Source organism: Nelumbo lutea, chromosome 1, assembly GCF_056320005.1.
Source record: "Nelumbo lutea isolate HS-2025 chromosome 1, American lotus-T2T, whole genome shotgun sequence".
In the NCBI taxonomy this organism is placed as follows: domain Eukaryota; kingdom Viridiplantae; phylum Streptophyta; class Magnoliopsida; order Proteales; family Nelumbonaceae; genus Nelumbo; species Nelumbo lutea.
The window spans coordinates 8,826,763-8,847,829 of record NC_142684.1 but is presented as its reverse complement, the minus strand read 5'-3'; the positions used below and the strand labels follow the sequence as shown (position 1 = coordinate 8,847,829).

General features: G+C 35.6%; 1 protein-coding gene and 1 pseudogene across 2 annotated transcripts in view; one reads left to right on the top strand and one right to left on the bottom strand.

Moving 5' to 3' along the window:
• LOC148873429 (integrin-linked protein kinase 1-like) overlaps positions 1-7,252 on the top strand; it is a 43,615-nt gene extending 36,363 nt beyond the window's left edge. For both annotated transcript variants that reach the window (XR_016108865.1, XM_088974163.1), the window contains 2 exons: positions 2,421-2,552; positions 6,907-7,252. Coding sequence is in view for 1 of the 2 variants with exons in the window: in XM_088974163.1 (XP_088830289.1) it covers positions 2,421-2,552; positions 6,907-6,913 (139 nt within the window). In the remaining variant the exon portion in view is untranslated. The remainder of the gene's footprint in view (positions 1-2,420; positions 2,553-6,906) is intronic.
• A 4,946-nt stretch (positions 7,253-12,198) lies between these two features.
• LOC148873428 (alkane hydroxylase MAH1 pseudogene) lies at positions 12,199-13,767 on the bottom strand (annotated as a pseudogene).
• Positions 13,768-21,067: the final 7,300 nt, after the last annotated feature.

Below are 21,067 nucleotides of genomic sequence, written 5' to 3'. Positions count from 1 at the left end.
TGTTTCAGTCTCTCACCTTCTCACTTCACATCGCCAGTTTGTTTCATTGTTGTCATCTATTTCTATACCTAAGAATGTCCAGGAGGCTCTTATCTTACTTAGGTGGCATTAAGCAATGGAGGAGGAACTCTCTACTCTTTAGCATACTCAAACGTGGGAGCTCATTACTCTTCCTCCCTGTAAGCATGTTGTGGGTTGTAAATTTGTGTATACTGTTAAATATTTGCCAAATGGTAGTGTGAAGCATTTGAAGACCAAACTTGTTGTTAAAGGTTATTCATAGTTGTATGGGTGGATTATATGGAGATCTTCTCTCCAATGGCTAAGATTGGTTCCGTTTGTGTCTTAATTTCCCTGGCAGTTATGTATGATTGGCCCTTGTTTCAACTTAACATTAAAAATGCTTTCCTTCATGGTGACCTTATGGAGGAGGTATATATGGAACAACAACCTGTGTTTGTTGCTTAGGGGGAGGATGGTAAGGTGTGCATAATGAAAAAGATAATTTATGGGTTGAAACAATCGCTTTGTGCTTGGTTTGGGAAGTTTAATGAAGTGGTGAAGAATTTTTGAATGAAACAATGTCAGGTTGACCACTCAGTGTTCAGCTATGATTCAAAAGCCAAAAAGATTTTATTAGTGGTCTATGTGGATGATATTGTCATAACTGGCAGTGATAAATTGGGGATTGATAAACTAAAGGTCTTTCTACAAAACCATTTTCAAACAAAAGACCTTGGGAAGTTGAAGTATTTCTTGGGTATAGAAGTTGCCAGACCAAAACAAGGTGTAAACCTATGCCAAAGAAAATATGTTCTTAATCTGTTGGATGAAATAGGGCTGTTAGGTGCAAAATTGGCCTAAACTCCCATGGAACCAAATTCTAAGTTGAGCAATGATACAAGGGAAATATTTGATGATCCTGAAAGATATAGATGATTAGTGGGGAAGCTGAAATATTTGACTATCACAAGACCAAACATCTCCTTTGCAATTAGTGTGGTGAGCCAATTTATACAGAACCCTTGGATACTTCATTGGGATGTAGTTCTTAGAATTATAAGGTACCTAAAGGGAGTTTCGGGCCATGGGTTATTGTACAAACCAAGAGGAAGACTTGAGGTAATTGGGTATATAGATGCAGATTGGGCAGGCTCAGTGTTGGATAGAAGATCTGCTACAGGTTACTGTACATTTCTTGGAGGAAATCTTGTGACATGGAAGAGTAAGAAGTTGACTATTGTGGCAAGGAGTAGTGCTGAAGCAGAATACAGAGCCACGGCACACACTACATGTGGATTAGTATGGTTGAGGAATCTCCTATAAGAAATTGGACTCTCCATGGGTAGACCTATGAAATTGTACTATGACAATCAAGCTGCACTTCACATTTCATATAACCCTGTTTTTCATGAAAGAACAAAGCACATAGATATTGATTTCCACTTTGTGAGGGAGAAAGTCCTTACTAAAGAGATAAGCATAGAACATGTGGGCTCAGGTGATCAATGGGCAGATTTGTTTACAAAAGGCCTAAGCTTAGGGAGAGAGAACTATATATGTAACAAGCTGGGATTATATGACATATATTCTCTAGTTTGAGGGGGAGTGTTAGAGCTAGCCGAATAAGGGTAGATTAGTCATTTTATTTAGCTAAGTTATGTGCTTATGTGGCAGTTCTAATATAGACTTCTTGTCCCATACTTAAGTGGGGGCAGTTTAGTCATTGTACAATTAATAAGAGACTAATCTACATTATGTTCGACTGATAGGTTTAGCTATCAAGTTCAACTGTTCTTCTTCTTCTTCTTCTTCCCTATTCTCTACTGATTCAAACTGTTGAAACACAACTGTTAAAACAATCACAAAACCTTCTTAATTATATATTGATTGAGAAATCAATCTGAACAATACATGAAAGACCTCACCAAGTAGCTCTTCATAGAACACTCAAGATCCCTTGATTTTTCTCTTATCTCCTTTGTGCTCTAAGATCCCTTGATTGTTTTTTGTTCTTTTTTGATTTTTTGAAATATAAAACTATAGATTAACATACATAGAGATGAGCCAATATGGTCTTACATGTCCAACTTCCCTCTTATTCCCATTGGTTCAGTTTCCTATTCAAATAAGGATTTTATGTCTCTCTTCAAAGTTTCATGCATTTTTCTCTCCCACTCTCCCACATTCTAAGTTTCCTTTGCTAAAGTTTTTTTTTTTTAATCAAATGGAGCCAGAGTAGATTAATAGAAAGCCTGGAATCAGAGTTTTTATGTGATTTCTTTAGAAAATAGGTCATTTGATGGTGTAATGGCACTGCTTGTCACATTTAAGATTAAACTTTATACTTATCTTCTTGTTAAATTGGAAGTAAAATAGATATTTGTTTCTAATAGTATTTTTATATGATATTTACTCAGGCTGATTGAAGAATGTTGGAACCAAGAACCTATGGTAAGACCAACATTTTCTGAGATTATTGTTCGTCTGGACAAAATAATTGCACATGGCTCCAAACAAGGATGGTGGAAAGACACTTTTAAGCTTCCATGGTATGCCTATATCAAATAACTACCAAAGGCACTTTTCTCAAGTTTTTGTTACACACACACACAAGATTCTGAGTATAGAACATCTTGAAGGATAGTCTATGCCATTTAGCATCCATTTATTTGTTAAACAAGGGTTTCATTTGTGGTTTTTTCCTAAGATTTTCCAGTCAAAATTTTCAAAGGGGTGCCCATTATTGACTACTAGAAGTTATCAATAATTGGAATTATCCACATACTAATTTCTTAGCAAGCATGGGTGAGAATAGGAAGCCCAAATAGAGTTATAAGATCCATTTTCATTATACATATATCTTTATGTAGGGAAGTGCACTATTTCATGAATTGGGCCAATTGCAAGCCTAAACCTAATAACGTAGTTTGGAAGGTTCACATCATCTATTCCATTATCTTGATTTGTTAATGATTTAATCCAAGCTATAAGCCTGTGACAACAATTGATATGTATTACAGGACACATTAAGTAGAGGCCAGATAAAGGCAAATAGATGGTATTAGGATTATTGATCTGTGAAATTGAGATGTAGGAAGGGAGTAGTAACTGAGTTCAACAAATATTTTGTTTCTGTAAATGAAATAGAACTATAATGACATGTGAAGAGTGGTTAGTGATGTTCCTTTTAAAATGGATGTGGACTGAACCATGTGAGCACAGCTGAAGGATACAATAGTCATTTTCTAGATGGCTTGAAACTTGTTTACAATAAACATTGAAACACTCCTGTTTTTTTAATTTTTTTTATTTTCTGTCTAAGGTATTTATAACGACAGTTTCACTAATTGTAAGAAGCTTAATATTAGCTGGAACTGGTCACTATATCAAGGCATTAGGAATGCGTTATAGAATTTGAAGTTGAATCCCAAATTTATACTCAACTCCACTCAGTTCCATTTCCCTAGTTGACTTGCAACAGATTTAAAAGAAAATAGGCTTCTCCTATAGACCTCATATAGGCACCCACCATAACTGAAAATTTGCTCAACTTTTCTACATTTTCTTATGCTGATCTGAATGTTTAGATTCTCTTCTAGGATAACCTAATGCAGCTTGGATGTTATTTTGCCTTGTCTTGTGAGAAAAAAATATCCCACTTATCTTACACTATTCAAAGACACACAATGCTTATCTGCCTCTTTTTTGTGTCGAGTGTGTTATTGTTGCAAGATCATTTAGCATTGTAAATTCCAAGATCACAACTCTGTTTTATTATATAAATTTGTATCTTTAATGTACCATTTGATATCTCCTATATCTTTTCTTAGATTGCTATTAGCCACTTCAATAAGTGCTCTCTCCCTATTTGGAAATCCTTGGATTAGTTCATCATTCTTTTTCTCCAAATTGTCTCATAATTCTTTCACCTGGTCTCAGTAGTTTAGGTACATATTACAGTCATATTTACATATATATTCTTTCATCTTGAATTCTTCAATTCCTTGTATCCCTTTCTGCTGTAGGTATTCAATGCCTTCACTTAGTATCTCATACGTATCTATGTTGACTCACTTCATGTTGTACATGCCAAGGACTTGTTCTTATCTTTCAAACGTTTATACTTCCTAAGTATTGTGCAAATCATATATGTTTCCTTCTACTATATTACCTATATATTTTGGAACCCCTGCCTACTTTATTGCAAATTGTTATCAGACAACCATGGTGTGCCATATCAGGGGGAAACCTTGGCTAAATCTTTCCCATTGTTATACCCTGGATGACAATATAGCAAGTCAGGTTCCAGGAAACTTGCAACCTATTACCCAATGTTGGTCTCAGTTATCTGGGGTCTTGGGAGGGGTGGAATGGATTCAGACCTAACCTTTGGCATTTTACTCCCATTCTTGTACTTGATACCCAGAATTTTTACCATTACACCAAGTAATGGCCCCTGTTCTAGGAAACTTTGCAAGCATGAATCAAAATTTCATGTTTAAACAAACTTGGAAAAAGTTTTATTGTGGCTGTCAGCGTGATACTAGACAAGCTCAGTTAGAAACTAAAAAGCATGATAATATCAAGAAATAAACAATAAAGAAGTAAAACATTTTCTTGCATCTGAATCAATCTGTACCCATACAATGAAGTTTGTTACATTGTAGCAATTTTGTAATTTTATTTTTAACACACACACACACACACACACACACACACATATATATATATATATATGAAGGGATAGGAAATCCATCACATGGACGCCCAAAGATTGTGGAATAAGGGGGCGAATTTCAAAAAATTTTTCTCTCCCTTCAACTGCGAATCGAATTCCCCATTTAAAAAATCATATTTTTAATGATCATTCTTGAACCATAAACTGAACTAGATCTGAACCAAAAGAAGTAGGGAGAGATAATACCTGATACAGAGAAATAATATCTCTCAATGGAGGTATTCACGCCCAAGGTAGGATCCAAAATCTGCTTCCACTAAACATGGCGCAGTGCAGGGTGGAGCAGAATCAGCAGTGTTTTTCCAAAAGAACTTGATCCTTCTTAAGAATCACCTGGGCGGCTTGTGAATACAACTCCCACCAATATTTTCTCCAAAAGATTGGAATCAAGATCCAATCTTGATTTCTCCCAAGGAATGGAGATCGAACTGCTGTAGGCGGCGACTGCAGGAAGGAGGCGGCAAGAGAGTATTTGTAGGGTGCAGAATTCTCTCTCTCTTCTGTGATTTCAGCTCTGAAGACAAGACTATTGCTGGTGGTTGTTTGTTGTGATGTCTAAACGCTGCCGCCCCCTCTTCCTTTTATAGACTTAAAGGGATCAACTCCTAATCCCATTAGGAGTTGCTAACCCAAATCATATCTGGATTAGAAGTCCCTTTAAGATAAGGGATAATCCTTATCATATCCGCAGATTAGATCAGTCATCTCCTAATATAATTAGGAAGTTTTCATATCTAAATCTCATTTAGATCTTGGACTCTCTGAGTGGATAGGGTGTGGGCCCAATCTTATCAGCTGATATTATCTCAAAATTCACCCCTTAAGTGACTAATCAAATTAGCCCAGTTCGAAATGGGCTTAAGGCCCATTTAGGGTTATGTATTAATTTAGCCTTCTAAACTGCTGCCCAGTTCAGCTTCCTTGTATGGCGTGGGACCTAAACATTGATCTACACATCAGTCACATGGGTTCAGCCCCGCCTTTGTTACAAGGCCTGGCCGAATACACTGTTATAGACAGTGCACCCCCTGAAACCCATCAGATGGGCTCTATGAGCCCAACACTTACCCTAAGTGGTCCCTGGGCCAAGCCACCTTGTAACACCCAAAGACTATGGGCAGATGCAAGGTTAGCCCATCAGGTATTATCCTCAATGGTCTTACACTTAACCTCTCAGCCCATAATGATCATACACTGCCCGACAAGAGAGGACCTCTCCCTCGGCTACAAGGAACAGTGTTGCACTCTCTCTAGTATGGATCCCGGGAATTAAAACCTTTTGCAAATATTTCGAAACCATAATCTATATATATATATATATATATATATATATATATATACTTTTATATCTCATATAAAATGTATTTTTCAAAACAAATCTCAACGATTGAAATCGGCTGCCGGTAGTCTTGGTTTCCATCAGTGAGAGTGCATCCCCGATCATTATCTTTTTCCGACAAAAGGGCTGATTCTGTCATTATGATCACCCACTCAGATGAATTCTCAGACTGTCCCAACATACCCAGGTTTTGACCCCGCTAAGGATCTCACTGATTGGTATATCAAAGACAGCCCAATTTGACACCTAGTGCAGTATCATAATCGAGTATAGGGGTCGGGTGTAACTTTTCAGTTTTACCCATCAATCTCCAAGGTTCAGGGCAATACTGGAAATCTGGTCCAGTTCAAAGATTCAATTAATCCCACATTGTATGTGCTTAGGGTTTCACCCCGGTAGCTGAGACAAGCCACCCCAACCGACTTGGTGGCACCACAGTGTCAGCCTTGTCAGGAGCCAGACCCACCCACTGGCTGTGAACATTCAAAACTAACACGAGTCTCAATAAGTGTCCAGTTTAAGGGTATTACATAGAAACATACCAAGGGAACATGAATCAAATATGCACTTTTATTCATTTACAATAAACTCATAAAGTACATTATTTTGATTGAAGCTAAGGGCATACAAAACTGTCTAACAAAAATATATATATATATATATATATATATATATATATATATATATATATATATATTTGTTTACTCATACTATGTGCTTATGGGTCACCGATAACCATGTTTTCTTTTATTTATTTGTTTTTTTATCCTCTTTCCATATAAGCTGCATAGCTGCTTTGTGAAACGTTCTACCTGTTTGCCTGCAGGAAATGAGATGAGTAGTGTGGTAAGCTCTTTTAAAAGTAGACAAATGAAATTGATGAGGAGCATGCTGTTGTACTACTATTATCATCACAAAATAAGAAAAGTTATTGGAACAAATAGCGGGGCTTAACTAAAATCCTTGTTAGCCTTGTATCTTATTAAGGATTGGAACTGTTCTTATAAATAATGTTAGTGAAGTAACCAGTGTTTGTAATTTTGCAATAAACTATTTCCCTAATTGCCAGTTTCATTTTGACTGCTGCAATGTATCAGAACTGCAGATTTTGCTTCATCCTTGAGACCTTTGTCTTCTCTTTGCAAACAAATATAGTGGATCTTAGATAGACCTATAGAGTCCCTTCTCTATATCTACAACTTATATTGCAATTACATCTTATCTGTCTTGGTATATTTTTCCTTCTTAAACATACCAAATTAACAGAATTTTTATCCATGGGATTGCTTGGTAACGGAATTTGGCCAGGGAACTCAGTCATGGGGCGTTGTCTAGAATCACTGAAATTCATCTTAACTGAATTAATTGGCAAAAGGATATACAAATATTTAATGTAGCTTTGGTCATCAAAATTGCAGATAAAACAATTTATCTCATGATCATTCTGCAATGTTTGAACATTCCTTATTTCTGTAACGGCTATGCAATTTCAATTTTCAACCATGAGACAAACTCCTCTCTCTCTCTCTCTCTCTCTCTCGTTGCTGATTTTTCCTCTTTGATTCTAGCAACATTCCAAGGATTCCTGCCAAAGAGAAAAGCATTCCAAGGACTGCTGTTGCCTCATCGCGAGGTGGAAGGACTCTCCTCATCCGTGCTAATTCAAATTGATTGTCGTCCTTATATCTTGCTTTGAGGTGGATCCACTGAATTCTACCTCAAATATTTGCGGTGGATCCACTTTTGAAGGACTGCCCATACTATAATAGGTCGTGCCCGCCTATTTCGGCACCCCTCAAAAGAGAAGCCCAGCATGGCCAGCGGCACAAGCCCAAGTGGGTCTATGCCGTGCTGGGCTGGGCCATGGGTGGCATGATTTTTTTTTTAATTGAAAAAGTAATGAAAATATTAAAATAAATTAACAAGATAGATAAAAAAATTTTGAAAAAAATCTTAAAATTTTATTCTAAATTTTTATTATACAATTGTTTATATAGGAATGAATGATCAAACCCATTCTTCACTAGGAAAGATAAGAAATTATACACGAATCCCTGGATTTTACGCACAAAGCCATTTTCCTTTTGTTCTTTCAAATCCTATAGATCCACTTACCAAACCAACAACCAACTCGAAAGAAAACGTAACCCAAAACACTAACATTACTTGAAGGAACACTTTTGTCATTGTTCAGTAACAGGATAAGTGGCTAAGACATAACCTAACTCAGTAACACTTTTGTCATTGTTCATCATTGCTGGAGGTGTGATGATTATGGATGTTCTAAGGCCGTGTTTGGTTTGAAGGAAAAAGCAGGGAAAGATAGGGAAATTTATACAAAGTTGTGTAAAGGTTTCCCTATCTTTCTCTACTTTTTCCTTCAAACCAAACATAGCCTAAGGGTCTCCCTTGAAAGAAGAGAACAGATGGTAAAGAGAAAATTATTAACAACGGTGAAAAAATAAGATAGCAATGGATTAAACTAGCAATTAGGAAAGGCTGGGAAAAAATGCCTAAAATGTCTCTTAATTTGGTTATTCATTTCAAGATTCCAATGCACAGCTGAAAGCACTGTGTGAAGCGCGTCCTGTGAGGAACAAACCCGAATTTTTTTAAAATTCCCTAGTCACACACAAGTCACAACCACCCACCAGGCCACGATGGACCCAACATTTTTTTAAAAGCCAAAGGCAATTTCATTCTAACTCAATTACTCACAATACAGTCATGACGCAAACTGACCAAGAGAAGATATGAGGAATACAAAAATCATGTTTAGCAATCAGAGGCTCCTCCTTGTTGTGAGCAAGGGGAATGCATTTAATTGAAAAGTGGGAGATTCGAACCAAAAAGTACCTTACAAGCGGCAAACAATGTGCTAGGGAGGATTGGAATTTTCACCAATGGGGATCTGATAACAGCGAGAGCATCTCCCTCAATGAATTCAGATATAAAGAAAATTTCTAGTCTGACATGATAGAGGAGTCAAAACCTGTTCCTTATTATTTTTATCTTCAAAACGTTTAAGCTATTGCTTCATTCAGCCCTGTCTTTGGATCACAGTTCACATTATTTTATCATCAACCTTCATATTATAATTTCTTTCTATCAATATGACTTGAACACTAAAACTCATCCAAACCACCATGCAAAATTAAACAATCAAACTAAAAAAGTTAAGAGAGAATGATTTGTTTTTCAGTGGCCTCTTTTAATCGTCCCACTCTAAATCTCCCTATCCCTCGTATCATATTTACAATATATATATATATATATATATATATATTATTTTTTTAGCAACTAAGGGGAAGTCCTACAATGTGAATTGTTTTTCTTGTTTCCGGTTCCAAAAACAAACCAAAACCATTTTGTTTGAAAACAGATTGTGACGCAGCGTGGAAGCAATGAGAACAAGAGTTGGCTATGCAAGCACCGGGCGTTTGCTAGCACCTAGCAAAAAACACCGATTTCTCTAGGAGAGAGAAAAAGGTGGCGAAAATAGGAAGAAGAGAACTTGAAGAAATTCTGAAAATCTGAAGTATGAATTGATGAATAACTTTGGGAAAATAGCAGTATTTATAATATATTTGGAAATTGTAAAAGGACTAGGAAAGAACATGAATCTTGATCTTGATCTTGATCCTCTTGGGCTGTCTTGATAAGGTCGAACCCTCTTGGATTTCTTGGGCTTGATCTTCCACCGTCCGATCTCCCTGGCTCTCCTTATGCATGAATCTGGGAGTCTTGGATTTCTTGATTCTTCTTGGAGTCTTTGTTAGATCTTGATTGGAGTCTTAAGTTCTTGCTAATCTTGGAAGAGTCTTGATAATCTTGGATTCTTGATAAGTCTTGGATTAAGTCTTGATGGATCTTGAATTATCCTTTTTTGACTTATCTTGGACTCTTGACCTTATCCTAGGAGCTGCCGCCCCTAGGGGTGAGATGGGCCTTGGGATGGGCCTCCATCAGATTGTTTCTTAAAACAAAGCACAAGAAACATGTTCTTAGTTGTTGCTAGAGATAAATCCACACTGGCCACATCATCAATTAAATAACAACAATAATTTGTTATATGTAGATTTATCAATCCTAGATAACAATTATCCTGTTATCAACTTTTGATAATCATTATCCTATTGTACTTATCACTTTGTGTGTACATTTAAACTTGAATTTCAAATTATGTATCTTCACCTATATAAATTCATGTAACTTCTACAATTCAATCAATGAGAATTAGCCACTTTCATTGACTCTCGTATGGTATTAGAGCCCTAGAAGACAATACATTGCTTCTTCTGCTACTGTTTGGTGCGATAATATGAGTGCTAAATCCTTAGCCTATAATCCTGTCCATTATGGTCGCATGAAGTACATTGAACTTGATGTTCATTTCATCAGAGACTTGGTTGCAAAGAACCTACTCTCCATCCATTACGTGCCCAGCAGTGATCATCTCGCTGACTTACTTACTAAACCATTTCCCTGCACACGGTTTCTTCATCTCAAGAGAAAGCTGACCATTAGTCCACCCCTATCCAGCTTGAGGGGGATGCTAGAGATAAATCCACACTGGCCACGTCATCAGTTAGATAACAACAATAATTTGTTATTTGTGGACTTATCAATCCTAGATAACAATTATCTTGTTATCAACTTATGATAATCATTATCGTATTGTACTTATCACTTTATCTTTACATTTAAAATTGAATTTCAAAATTTGTATCTTCACTTATATAAACTCATGTAACTTATGCAATTCAATCAATGAGAATTGGCCACTTCCATTGACTCTCGTAGTTGTGCATGTGTCTTTTTGTTTTCAAAACTGAAACCAAAATTATGTTCTTAAATCTGGTTTCAAAAATATGTTTTTATATGATTATTCAACACCTTGTTCCATAAATCATAATATTTCTATATTAGAAATTTGTTTTGGTTTTGAAAACTAATACTTTTTCATTCTAAAAACATGTATTTGTTCTTTTGAAACAAAACCAATTCATTTTTTCCTTTGAAAACCAAAGAAGATTTCAAGAACATGTTCTTGTTTTTTTTTTATTGATTTATTGGTGTGATAATTTCAAAAACAAATAAAAACAAAAACATTAATATTGTAAAACACCCCCTAAGTGTCTGGATTTCATTATTGTGTAAATATAATGGTCCAATTCATTCAACCCGACGGTTGAACTAGTGACCATCCTGGAAAGACAACCAAGTTGATCTCAGTTTTGGTTTTTAAAACATTCATATTTTTCTTTGCCTCGACAGCAATTCGGCTGAGACCAAGATGCTTATGCCCATATTTCATCTATCGCACTTTCATTCAGTCCGTGTCAGGTGTCCCATGATTAGAAACTGTTTGGAGAGTAGCCTTGGCTCTCGTTGCTTATCTGGCTTGATCATAATCTCCTACCTATAGCTAGAGTTTCCACTGGTTTTTACTTTTTACTGCTGAGGACGCTAGCAAATGGCTGCAAACAATGGTCTGTTTGCATATGCATTTTTAATCTCTTTTAGGTTCTGTTTGGTTCGTGGGAATAAGGCCGGGTTTAGATTAATCAGAATCAAAATGGGTCCAACTGGTTGGTTGGGTGGAATTAGAATATCATTCCCATTCTTGATGGAATGGCATTCCCTCCTCCATTGTGAATGAAATTCCATTTCAGCTGATTTTAGTTCCCATTTCATTTCTTATCTGAACCAATAGGGGCTATGAGAATAGACCATTCCAATTCATACTGCGAAACAAACGGGCCCTTATCACTTTTCTTTCTTTTAAAATAAAAAACGAAAATGGAACAAGGGAAGGTGAGAGAAATTGTAATTGAAATAGATAAGCATATAGAAAATCCATTTATTACGTACATGCATCATGCATGGCATTACAAACTCTAGAAGACACAAAACACAAAACAGACAGCCGACACGCAGCCAGAAAATCAAAGAAGAGAGAGATAGAGTTACAATTACGGTCGAACTGAAATCCCCAATCAAACTAATTACTCCATTTTGTACTCTTTTAACATATAGACCATCCATGGAGCTAGTGGGACATATCAAACATGATAGCCAGATTTTTCAGTGAAGTACTTATGGATAAGGATAACCTTTAAGATATCCTCCTTGTTATCCTGGCCTTCAGACCGTGCTTAAGCTGAAGAACTGTTGATGGTTTTGGGGAGATGGATTGACCCTCCAACACTTGAACCTGGAAGTTGAAGAGCATTGCTGCCGCTGCCGGCTTCATTTGTGCAAAAGCCATTTCCTTACCTATGCAATTCCTTGGTCCAATACTGAACCCAAAGAACTTCAACTTGGCTTCAGCCTTCAAGTGCCCATTGTCTTCTAGCCATCTTTCTGGCTTGAATTCCAAGCAATCTTCTCCCCAGATCGATTTCAACCTTCCCATTGCATAAGTCGAGTATATGATCTGCATCCCTGGCCTCACAACGCTTCCATCAGGGAGGACGTCTTCTTGCAATACAGATTTGAGGTTGAGAGGAGATGGAGGATATAGCCTCATAGATTCATAGAGGGCTGCTTCCAGATACGTCAGCTCCCTCAGTTCTTCTAGATCAAACATCTCTACACCGTCGACGTGTTTCCGGCCGCAGCCGTTGCGTTTTGTGTTCTTTATTGCACGTAAAAGTCTCAGCTCTTCCAGGAGTTTGTTCTCCACGCGAGGTGTCTTAGAAATCAAATAGAAGAAATAAGTGAGCCCAGATGCAACAGTGTCTCTTCCAGCATAAACTAAGGCCAATGCTGTGTCTTTGAGGAACTCGTCTTCGTCCAGTAACGCATCTTTCCTTTCTTCTTGAGAGTTCATGTAAATTGCTAGCAAGCAATTTGCTTCCACTCCCCTCTGCAAATCCTCTCTCATCAACGAGACATAGTGTGATGTGTAGCGATCCATTGCCTTTATTGCACCAGGCACCTTCCTCTCTGCTCCAATCCCCAACCAACGCAACAGCTTCCACCATCTACTGGGCATCATGTTCCTATTGAATATGATTTCTCTAGCAACGTCCATTGCTTCAGAAAATTCATTAGATGGGAAGCTTGGTGAAAGAAAACCAGGACTCCTACCCAATATAATGGCGCAGCTGCTATCGAACGCGTACCTCAAGAACAAATTTTGCAGATCTATGACAGATGCTTGCGCATGAACATGGTCCAGCGTAGGGAGGAGAGCGTCCTCCACCAACTTCTGGCTCGCAAAAGCGGCGAAGCTCCTGAACTCTTTTGCAGCAAACATCTTGCTCGCCAATTTCCTTTGATGGTGCCATGTCTCGGTTTCCACGCTGATAATTCCTTGGCCTAGTACTTGCAAGGTCTCCAAGAACTTTTGGCCCTTGGGGAAGTTGGAGAAGTTTTTCTTGAGGATGTACTCAACATTTCGAGGGTCACAGGTAAGAAAGATCATCTGGCCACCGAAGATGGGCCCTTTGAACAGATATGAGTAGCCAACTTTGCTCGCAAGTTCAGTGTACCAGTCATGAAGTCGGTGGAAATTTTTGAGAATGTATGGCAGTGCACCCACAATGGGAAAATTTGCCAACACCTGGTTCTTGAAATTCAGGTACCATCTAATGCAGAGGTAGCAAAGAAATGCCAGACTGAGCTCCGGCCATCCCCTAAAATGGTATTCTAAGGAGGCTAGAATGGAAGGGAAGATCATTTCTAATTCTTCCTTGAACTCTGAGGTGCTATATATCTCTCTGTTTCATGGATATTTTTATAGGGGTGAACTCATATTTATAGTTTTGAAATTAATTGAAGAGCTTGTGGGAGCTCAAGTTGACTGGGCGCATTGCTAATTAATTGATTGTCTAGTTGGAGATCTTACTTGTAATTAATTAATTTAACGTCTCTCATCGGCCAGAAACCTACTAACACTAAATATATAGGGTCCACAGTCCACAGAGAAAAAATTAATGGGGTCAAGGAAATGAATATTATCTTAGCACAACCAACTGTGGTGAGTTTGATTTAATAATATACATGTGACACTGTGTGTTAAAGCTTAATTATTGCCCGGTAAACTTGGAGATAAGATGCATGATTCAATATTGGCAATCGGTTTGACAAATCTAGTATGTAGGATCAGCTATTGGCTTCTAAAGAAAAGGAAGGATTGGATCGATCTTTTAACCACCCATATATAATTAAACAAATTTCGTAAGTAATTAATGAATTCACTTGATCCGTATTTTCTTAGCTAAAAGCTTTCTTATATGTTTAATTGTAACTTTCTATATATAATGTTCTGTAAGTTTAATCTTTAATCATCTTTGCATTCACTTGTGGACTTGCATGGCTGAATCATGAAAGCTGGTTGCTTGTAGTGCGTCAAGTTTTCAAGTTTTAACGCAGATCATGAAAATGCATTAATTTAGAGTTCAGTACTACTAGCTACTCTATTACCAAGCTGTCTTAGCTTCTTCGTACGTCTTGGGCCTCTTGGCCCTGTTTTCTGATAATATATTTATCCATCTTAGTTTCTGAGGAATAGAAAGTTGGGGGGAAACCCCTAATTAAGAACTTTTCCTTAACTTTCTGTTTCTCTATTTTCTATCAAATCAAACACAACCTTATATATTAATTTGTTTATTTCTCTTTCTCTTAGCTGGGAATGGTTGGAAGTTGGCCGCCGGTGGTGGGATACAAATTTATGGAACATTCATGAAATATTGGATGGCCTCGTTCAAGTGGAAAGAGATTCTCGTTGACTCAATACATAAGGATAAGCTCATTTCTTATCAATCAATAGTAGGTCCAAATAAAATCAAGTTGATCCGGATGGGATCAGATCTAATAAATGTTTATGAGATTCGGAATGGGTTGTTATTTGTGACAGGCCTGGTCTACACAAAGTGAGACCTAAGCCTGATGCCTATATACTATACTTACGTGATGTTTGGCATTGATAATGATTCCTCGTTGACGATTATTTAAAAATCAGTGAAAATTTGTTGATTGGTATCATTTTTGGGAAATCGGCTTTGAGTGTGTTTTTCAATGGCTAATTATTTTTGTATTAGAATTATTATTATTCAATGTCATATTGGATGTCATGTCATCCTAAAAAAATAGGAATCAGTTATAAATCAGGAAATCACAAAAGGGCTGATTTCAATAATAAATTTTGGCCGATTTCCTAAAAAATAACAAAATCGGCCAATCAAACAGAAATTTCAACGCTGACACTCTAACACTGACGTGGTTTCGACATGATACTGATTTTCAAGAAACCATTATCAATGCCAAACATCATTTTAATTGCAAAAGCTTTTTTTTTTTTTTTTTGTTTCTTTTCATTTTGCCCTTTTGGGTAGGCATAATTACGAAAGCTTTGGTTTCAAGAAAATCATTAGAATAACTCTTACTTTCTTGCAACTGACTTGCTCATTAATTCAAGCTTACTACTATTGATAAAATTATTTATTATATGCAACATAGTAAGAACTAAGGTAGGCTGCAAATGAAATGGATCGAATCAAAGTAGTGAAAATATTAATAAATAAGATGAATTAAAAATGATTTTGATATCGTTTATTATGAATAAAATGAATTGAAAATAACTTGTAAGAAACTTAAACCTATGACTCTAGAAAGTGCATATAGCATTTAAACCAATTTTAATTATAGACACACACAGTAAGAAATGATTTAAGTACGTAGCTGACCCCACAAAATTGGAATAATACTTAGATGATGATGATGATATTGGATAAGGGTGGATCTACATTTGATCATTTAATTAGATAAAATATAAATTTTGGATCATCTCTAAACTAAGGAGCCATTTGGTAACAAGCAACAGCTGAGGTGGCTGACTTAAAGGGCTTATTACTTTATCTTTTAGTGAATAAATTGTTACTTAATGGCTGAAACTGAAATTCATTTGATCAATATACACTTAAATATTTTATTGTTTAATTATTTTATCTGCTACATAACAGGGCAATAATGCATGTGGACAAATTTAGAGCGTCATTCGAATCACAAAGCTATGACTAGAGTGGGCAGAGGCCCATGCATGGAGGAGGTTATTGTTTAACCAAAAAAGGGATTAATGAAAGATTTTGTAGGGGTGGGTGGTTAAGATAAATGGTAAGAGATACAGAAAAGGGTTTCAGAAAGAAAAACGTTAAAGAAAAAGGAAAAGGGATTTCATTATTTGAACCTTGTTGACAGTATTATATGTTCTTTCTAAGGTTATCTGTCATTGTTGGGAAAATCTATGATGCGAAAAAGACATGGTATTGAAAGAGTTTTGACCAATCAAAACTCATAGATGAGTTTTGGCTACCATGTTAATGATTCCAATTGATTGACCAGACAGTTTTTAGATATCATATCTTCTCCATTTCATAGTCGAGCCCGTCATTGTTAGCTCATTATAGAAATCTATCCTTCCAATTACCAAAGAAGTAAAACTGAACTCGATATAATTACATGGTCAGTGGTTTTTATGATAAATTTCTCTTTGCATGTATCATAAATGTTCATGTGCAGGGGTTTATTTTGGTTGGTTTGGATTAGGTTGAAGGTAAACCTAGGCCAATGTTAAAAAATGGGCTGAGGTCAAAGTCAAACTTTGCAACCTAAGCCCAGCCTGAGCTAAACCCAATACAACTTGAGCTGGGCTCACGCTTGTGTAGGTTTGTTGGCTCTGGTGGGTTGGTTAGATTTCAAGCCTTCTCATTCATGTTTTGCAATTCTACTTTTCATTTAGAAATAGAATAAAAAATATATACAAAAGTGTGTATACCATGTATAGGGCATATGCGTAGTATGCATAAAATATGCATTTTCTTACATGTTTGTGCATGTGCATGACATGTAAACTTGTGAAATATACTATTAGAGTGTACATAATGGTGCAAACATGTGTGCCTAAAGAAGTTATATATAACTTTAATAATTTAAAATATATATATTTTTATTTGTTTACGAAAGTTAGTTCGTCTATACTATATAAAGTGGATATTTGCATGATTCTGATGTAGGTTATAAAAGTTAAATTTGTTTGTATATAATAATGTTAACTTATATCTTTATCTTTTAGGCCTCCTTCTGTTTTTGGTAAATTACTTATCCGGGTAAGTGTATTTGCCCATATTCTTTTATTTCTCATGTAAATAAGGTAATGGCCATTTTATCCATAAAATTCTATTATTAAAAGGGGCATTTTTATCCCATTCAAGTGTTGGCAACTTTCCCCCTAGGCGGGAAAATTATTTACTTAACTTATCCGGGTAAGTGATACTTAGGAAAATAAACTTTTCCTGATCCTCACATAAATCTGAAAAAAGAACATGAGATTCTTGGTCAATGGAAACCAAAATCCCATCCAAAATCCCATTGAGCAACTTTCTCCCCTCTCAAAATCCAAAAAAAAAAGAACACCCCCTTATTTGCACACATACATAGCATATGCCCTTACACTAATATCTTTTAATAATCAATTAAATGTAATTTATGTTTCTAACTCAAATACAAAAAAAAAAAAATCCAACACCAAGGCTATCAAGACGGTTACTTGGGTATGGATATATATCATTTCTCTAGATAAAGGTGAGAACAAAAGAAGTTGTTTAATTACAAACCGAACCTTATTTAGTCTCCTCAATCAAAGAAAAAAAACATCTGGTCTAAATGCTTGCACCATGAATAGTGTACTCTTGCTCTCCTGTATCTCCTGATAGCTCACATCCTTTAGTCACAAGCCAAAAATAAAATCTAAGTTAATTTCTTGAAATACAACCCTACACAAAGACTTCATTCTTCTCGATAGAGATTTTTTTTTTCTTTTAACTAATATAGTTTCCTAAATCAAATAAAAAATTCAGCCAAGCGGCTTCAACCGTTACCACATGAATAGTAGATCACAAACCAAAAACTTCATACAATTGCCCCATGCCAGTTGGCTAGTATTTTAGTTAAACAGTTACAACTATGGACAACTAAAGATTCTGTATATCTACTCAATCACTTAGATAGTCATAACATAAATGAGGAATCCACTGATATCAATCTATTCTTAAGATTTCTTAATACTTCTTTGTTTTCATATTTCCTATGATGATCATAGAGTCTGACTCTTATGGTTATCAATATTTTGAGAAAATCTGAAAGACGGCTTCCTTGGTCTTGTTTGCATTTTATTGATAACATGTATTGCTCAGAATCTGAACTTTGTTATTTTTTTGCTATATACCCATCCTTCCTCAAATCAGATGACACATGAAATAGCACAAAAAGCTAAAGATGTTTTCTAGTTTTGTGGGGTGGGAAATTTCCCCATATTAATTATTGTCTCTGCTTCTTGTAGACTCTGTGATTTCTGTTTTATAATCTCATAGTTGTTTTAGCTGTAGTAAAAAAAAGAAGTTAACTAACCAATTAACTTTACTTAATTGGGAGCTTGTATATGCATGTTGAGTTTGGAATTTTGTTTGGTTAAAGACTTTGGGGTTTTAAACCAGATCTAACATATTAGCTTAACATTATTAGTCTTAGACCTAAGCACTCAAATGCTAGGATTCCTACTCAAATTTATGGTCAAGACAGAATAACAATGAAACAGGATCCATGTAGCTGATCCCATATAGTTTGATATGAGGCGTGGACAATGATGATAATAAAGAAGAAAAATTGTAGACTAATTCCAAACCGGCCAACTATCAAGACATACTGACTTTGTATTGTGAAAAAAAAAAACTATTCTAATTTCTTTTAATTTTCATCTGCTCAAACTTTGTTTGAATCATTCTTTACATTTTGAACTATTGTCATTCCAAGAGAGAAAAACTTACAAAAATGTTTATATTTTGTTTCTTTTATCTATTTCTTCCCTTTCTTTTTTGGGTTAGTTTACGTGGAGTTGGGCGTTGGCAAACTCATCAAGTGTGTTATCCAATCTCATTAAGTTGAAGAATACGGACTTAATCTTAGAATCCAATTATGTGTATTTATTTTCATGACACATTACATCAAAATTTCAATCAATTACATTAAATACATCACATGGTCTACTTGCTTTCATATTTTTGTAAGGTGTATTTATCATTAAAAGCTTTAGCAAGGCCAAAGATGTTCCTGTACCTATCATTTTTTTCATTGATTTCTTCATGTTTGAATTATATTGCAGCAATTTCCAAAGAATGTACCATTAGATTTTGCCTCAATCTTATCCAAGAATTTAATCTAAGTCAGAATACAAGTCAAAAGATCTTTCAATGATTCAATAAAGTATCATCAAGGGTTTATTTCTTAGCTATTTTTGAATATTACTCTACCTTTCTCAAAAAAAAAAAAAAAAAAAATCATAACCATTTTCCTTAACATTAACTATATAAAAGCTACCATTAAGTTGGACTTGGACAGGACTATGCCTTGGTTGTGTTTTGATATATTCTACGAGTGATTCCATTAAATTGATGCCTGAAAAGCGAATACATGATTTTAGTTATTTATTCGTTTTTTTAATTTGGTAAACTTGAGATGGAGATGGGCAGTGTGAACATGAGACCCAATCCAATCGAAATCATGATTTTGAAAATTGGACTGGAAATGAAACCGCTTTCACCATCGGTATTCTTAGATTAAATGGTCCAATAATTGCCTAATCCAAACCCCAGTCAGACGGTTTTGGGGTCCAAAATCGGACCTAGATTCATGACCGATTCTAGAGTCAATTGATCCGATTGTCCAGTCCGGTTCAACTTTCGAAACCATGATGGGAACTACAACTAAATCAAATTCAACAAGGTTTCAGTGCCCAGCCCATCCAGACTGGACTTGGTATAGATTTTACCCAATATAATATATGAGAAATTTATGATAACAGAACAAGGTATGGGAAGAGCTTTCATCAATCAAAGTCCACTGTGAATTTTGATGAATAACACATCTTTTATGATATTAGTTGTTGTTCTAAGTTTTCTCAGTATCATGTCTTTCCGGTATTATAACGAAACTCATAATATTTAATATCTAGAGGTTTAGTATGTTGACGTGCAATTCTATAACTATTTAACTTTCTAACAAGGGATATTTGTGATTTTGAGCATAATCGTAAGTTTGCAATTGATAAAGTAAAATTCATATATAATTATAATAATTTCAAATATAAATTTGTATTTAAATTGTGCAAACATAATTTTCATATAATATGAAAATAACTAATAGAATCCTTAAATTTAATATTCACAATAAGTTTGACTTAATGTCTTAACTCCATTTGGCATTCCTTATTTGAAAGATTTATTTCCTTTTTGTGGCTAAAATGACTTTTTTTTTCTTTGGTAAAAAGCTAAAATGTCTTTATGAGTATTGAATTTTTAACCGCAAAAAAAAAAAAATGCAGCCTTATTGGAGATGCCTAGATGGTTCTTATAGAACTGGGCCCGGGCATCATTACCTCTGGTCGGGCCGGGCCGGCCCAGACCGCTCAAAATGCTCTTTCCTAGCGTCTTCTCTTCGCTGCAACTTTCACATACTCGTTGAAGCATTTAATATTTGTACTCCTAAATCTATCAAAATGGCTTGATTCTTATAGATGGAAGTTTGGAGGGTGGCAGGACTGATAATTAATTTGTCCTTGTACGTATTATAAAGTTTAATAATAAATAAATAAGGTAAGAAAAGGGCAAAGGTCTCCGCTATTGACTTCAAGTGCTAATCTTTGCCCATGAGTCAATCTTAATTATTAAATTACAACTTTGTTCAAGTCAAACCAATTGAAAAATAACGAGACCATCTGTTGTTAGGAATGACAAAAAGGTGGGTGGGGAGTGAAGTGTTCTCACCATTTCTGTCCCCACGGGTAGAAATCATCATCATCTCTGTCTCGTTCTTGTCTTAAGGCCCATTTTTTTTAGGTAAGTTATTTATCTCGGCAAATGCAGTTATTTAGGTAAATTTTTCTTGAAAAATATTTATTTGAATAAATGTATTTATCTATATTCTTT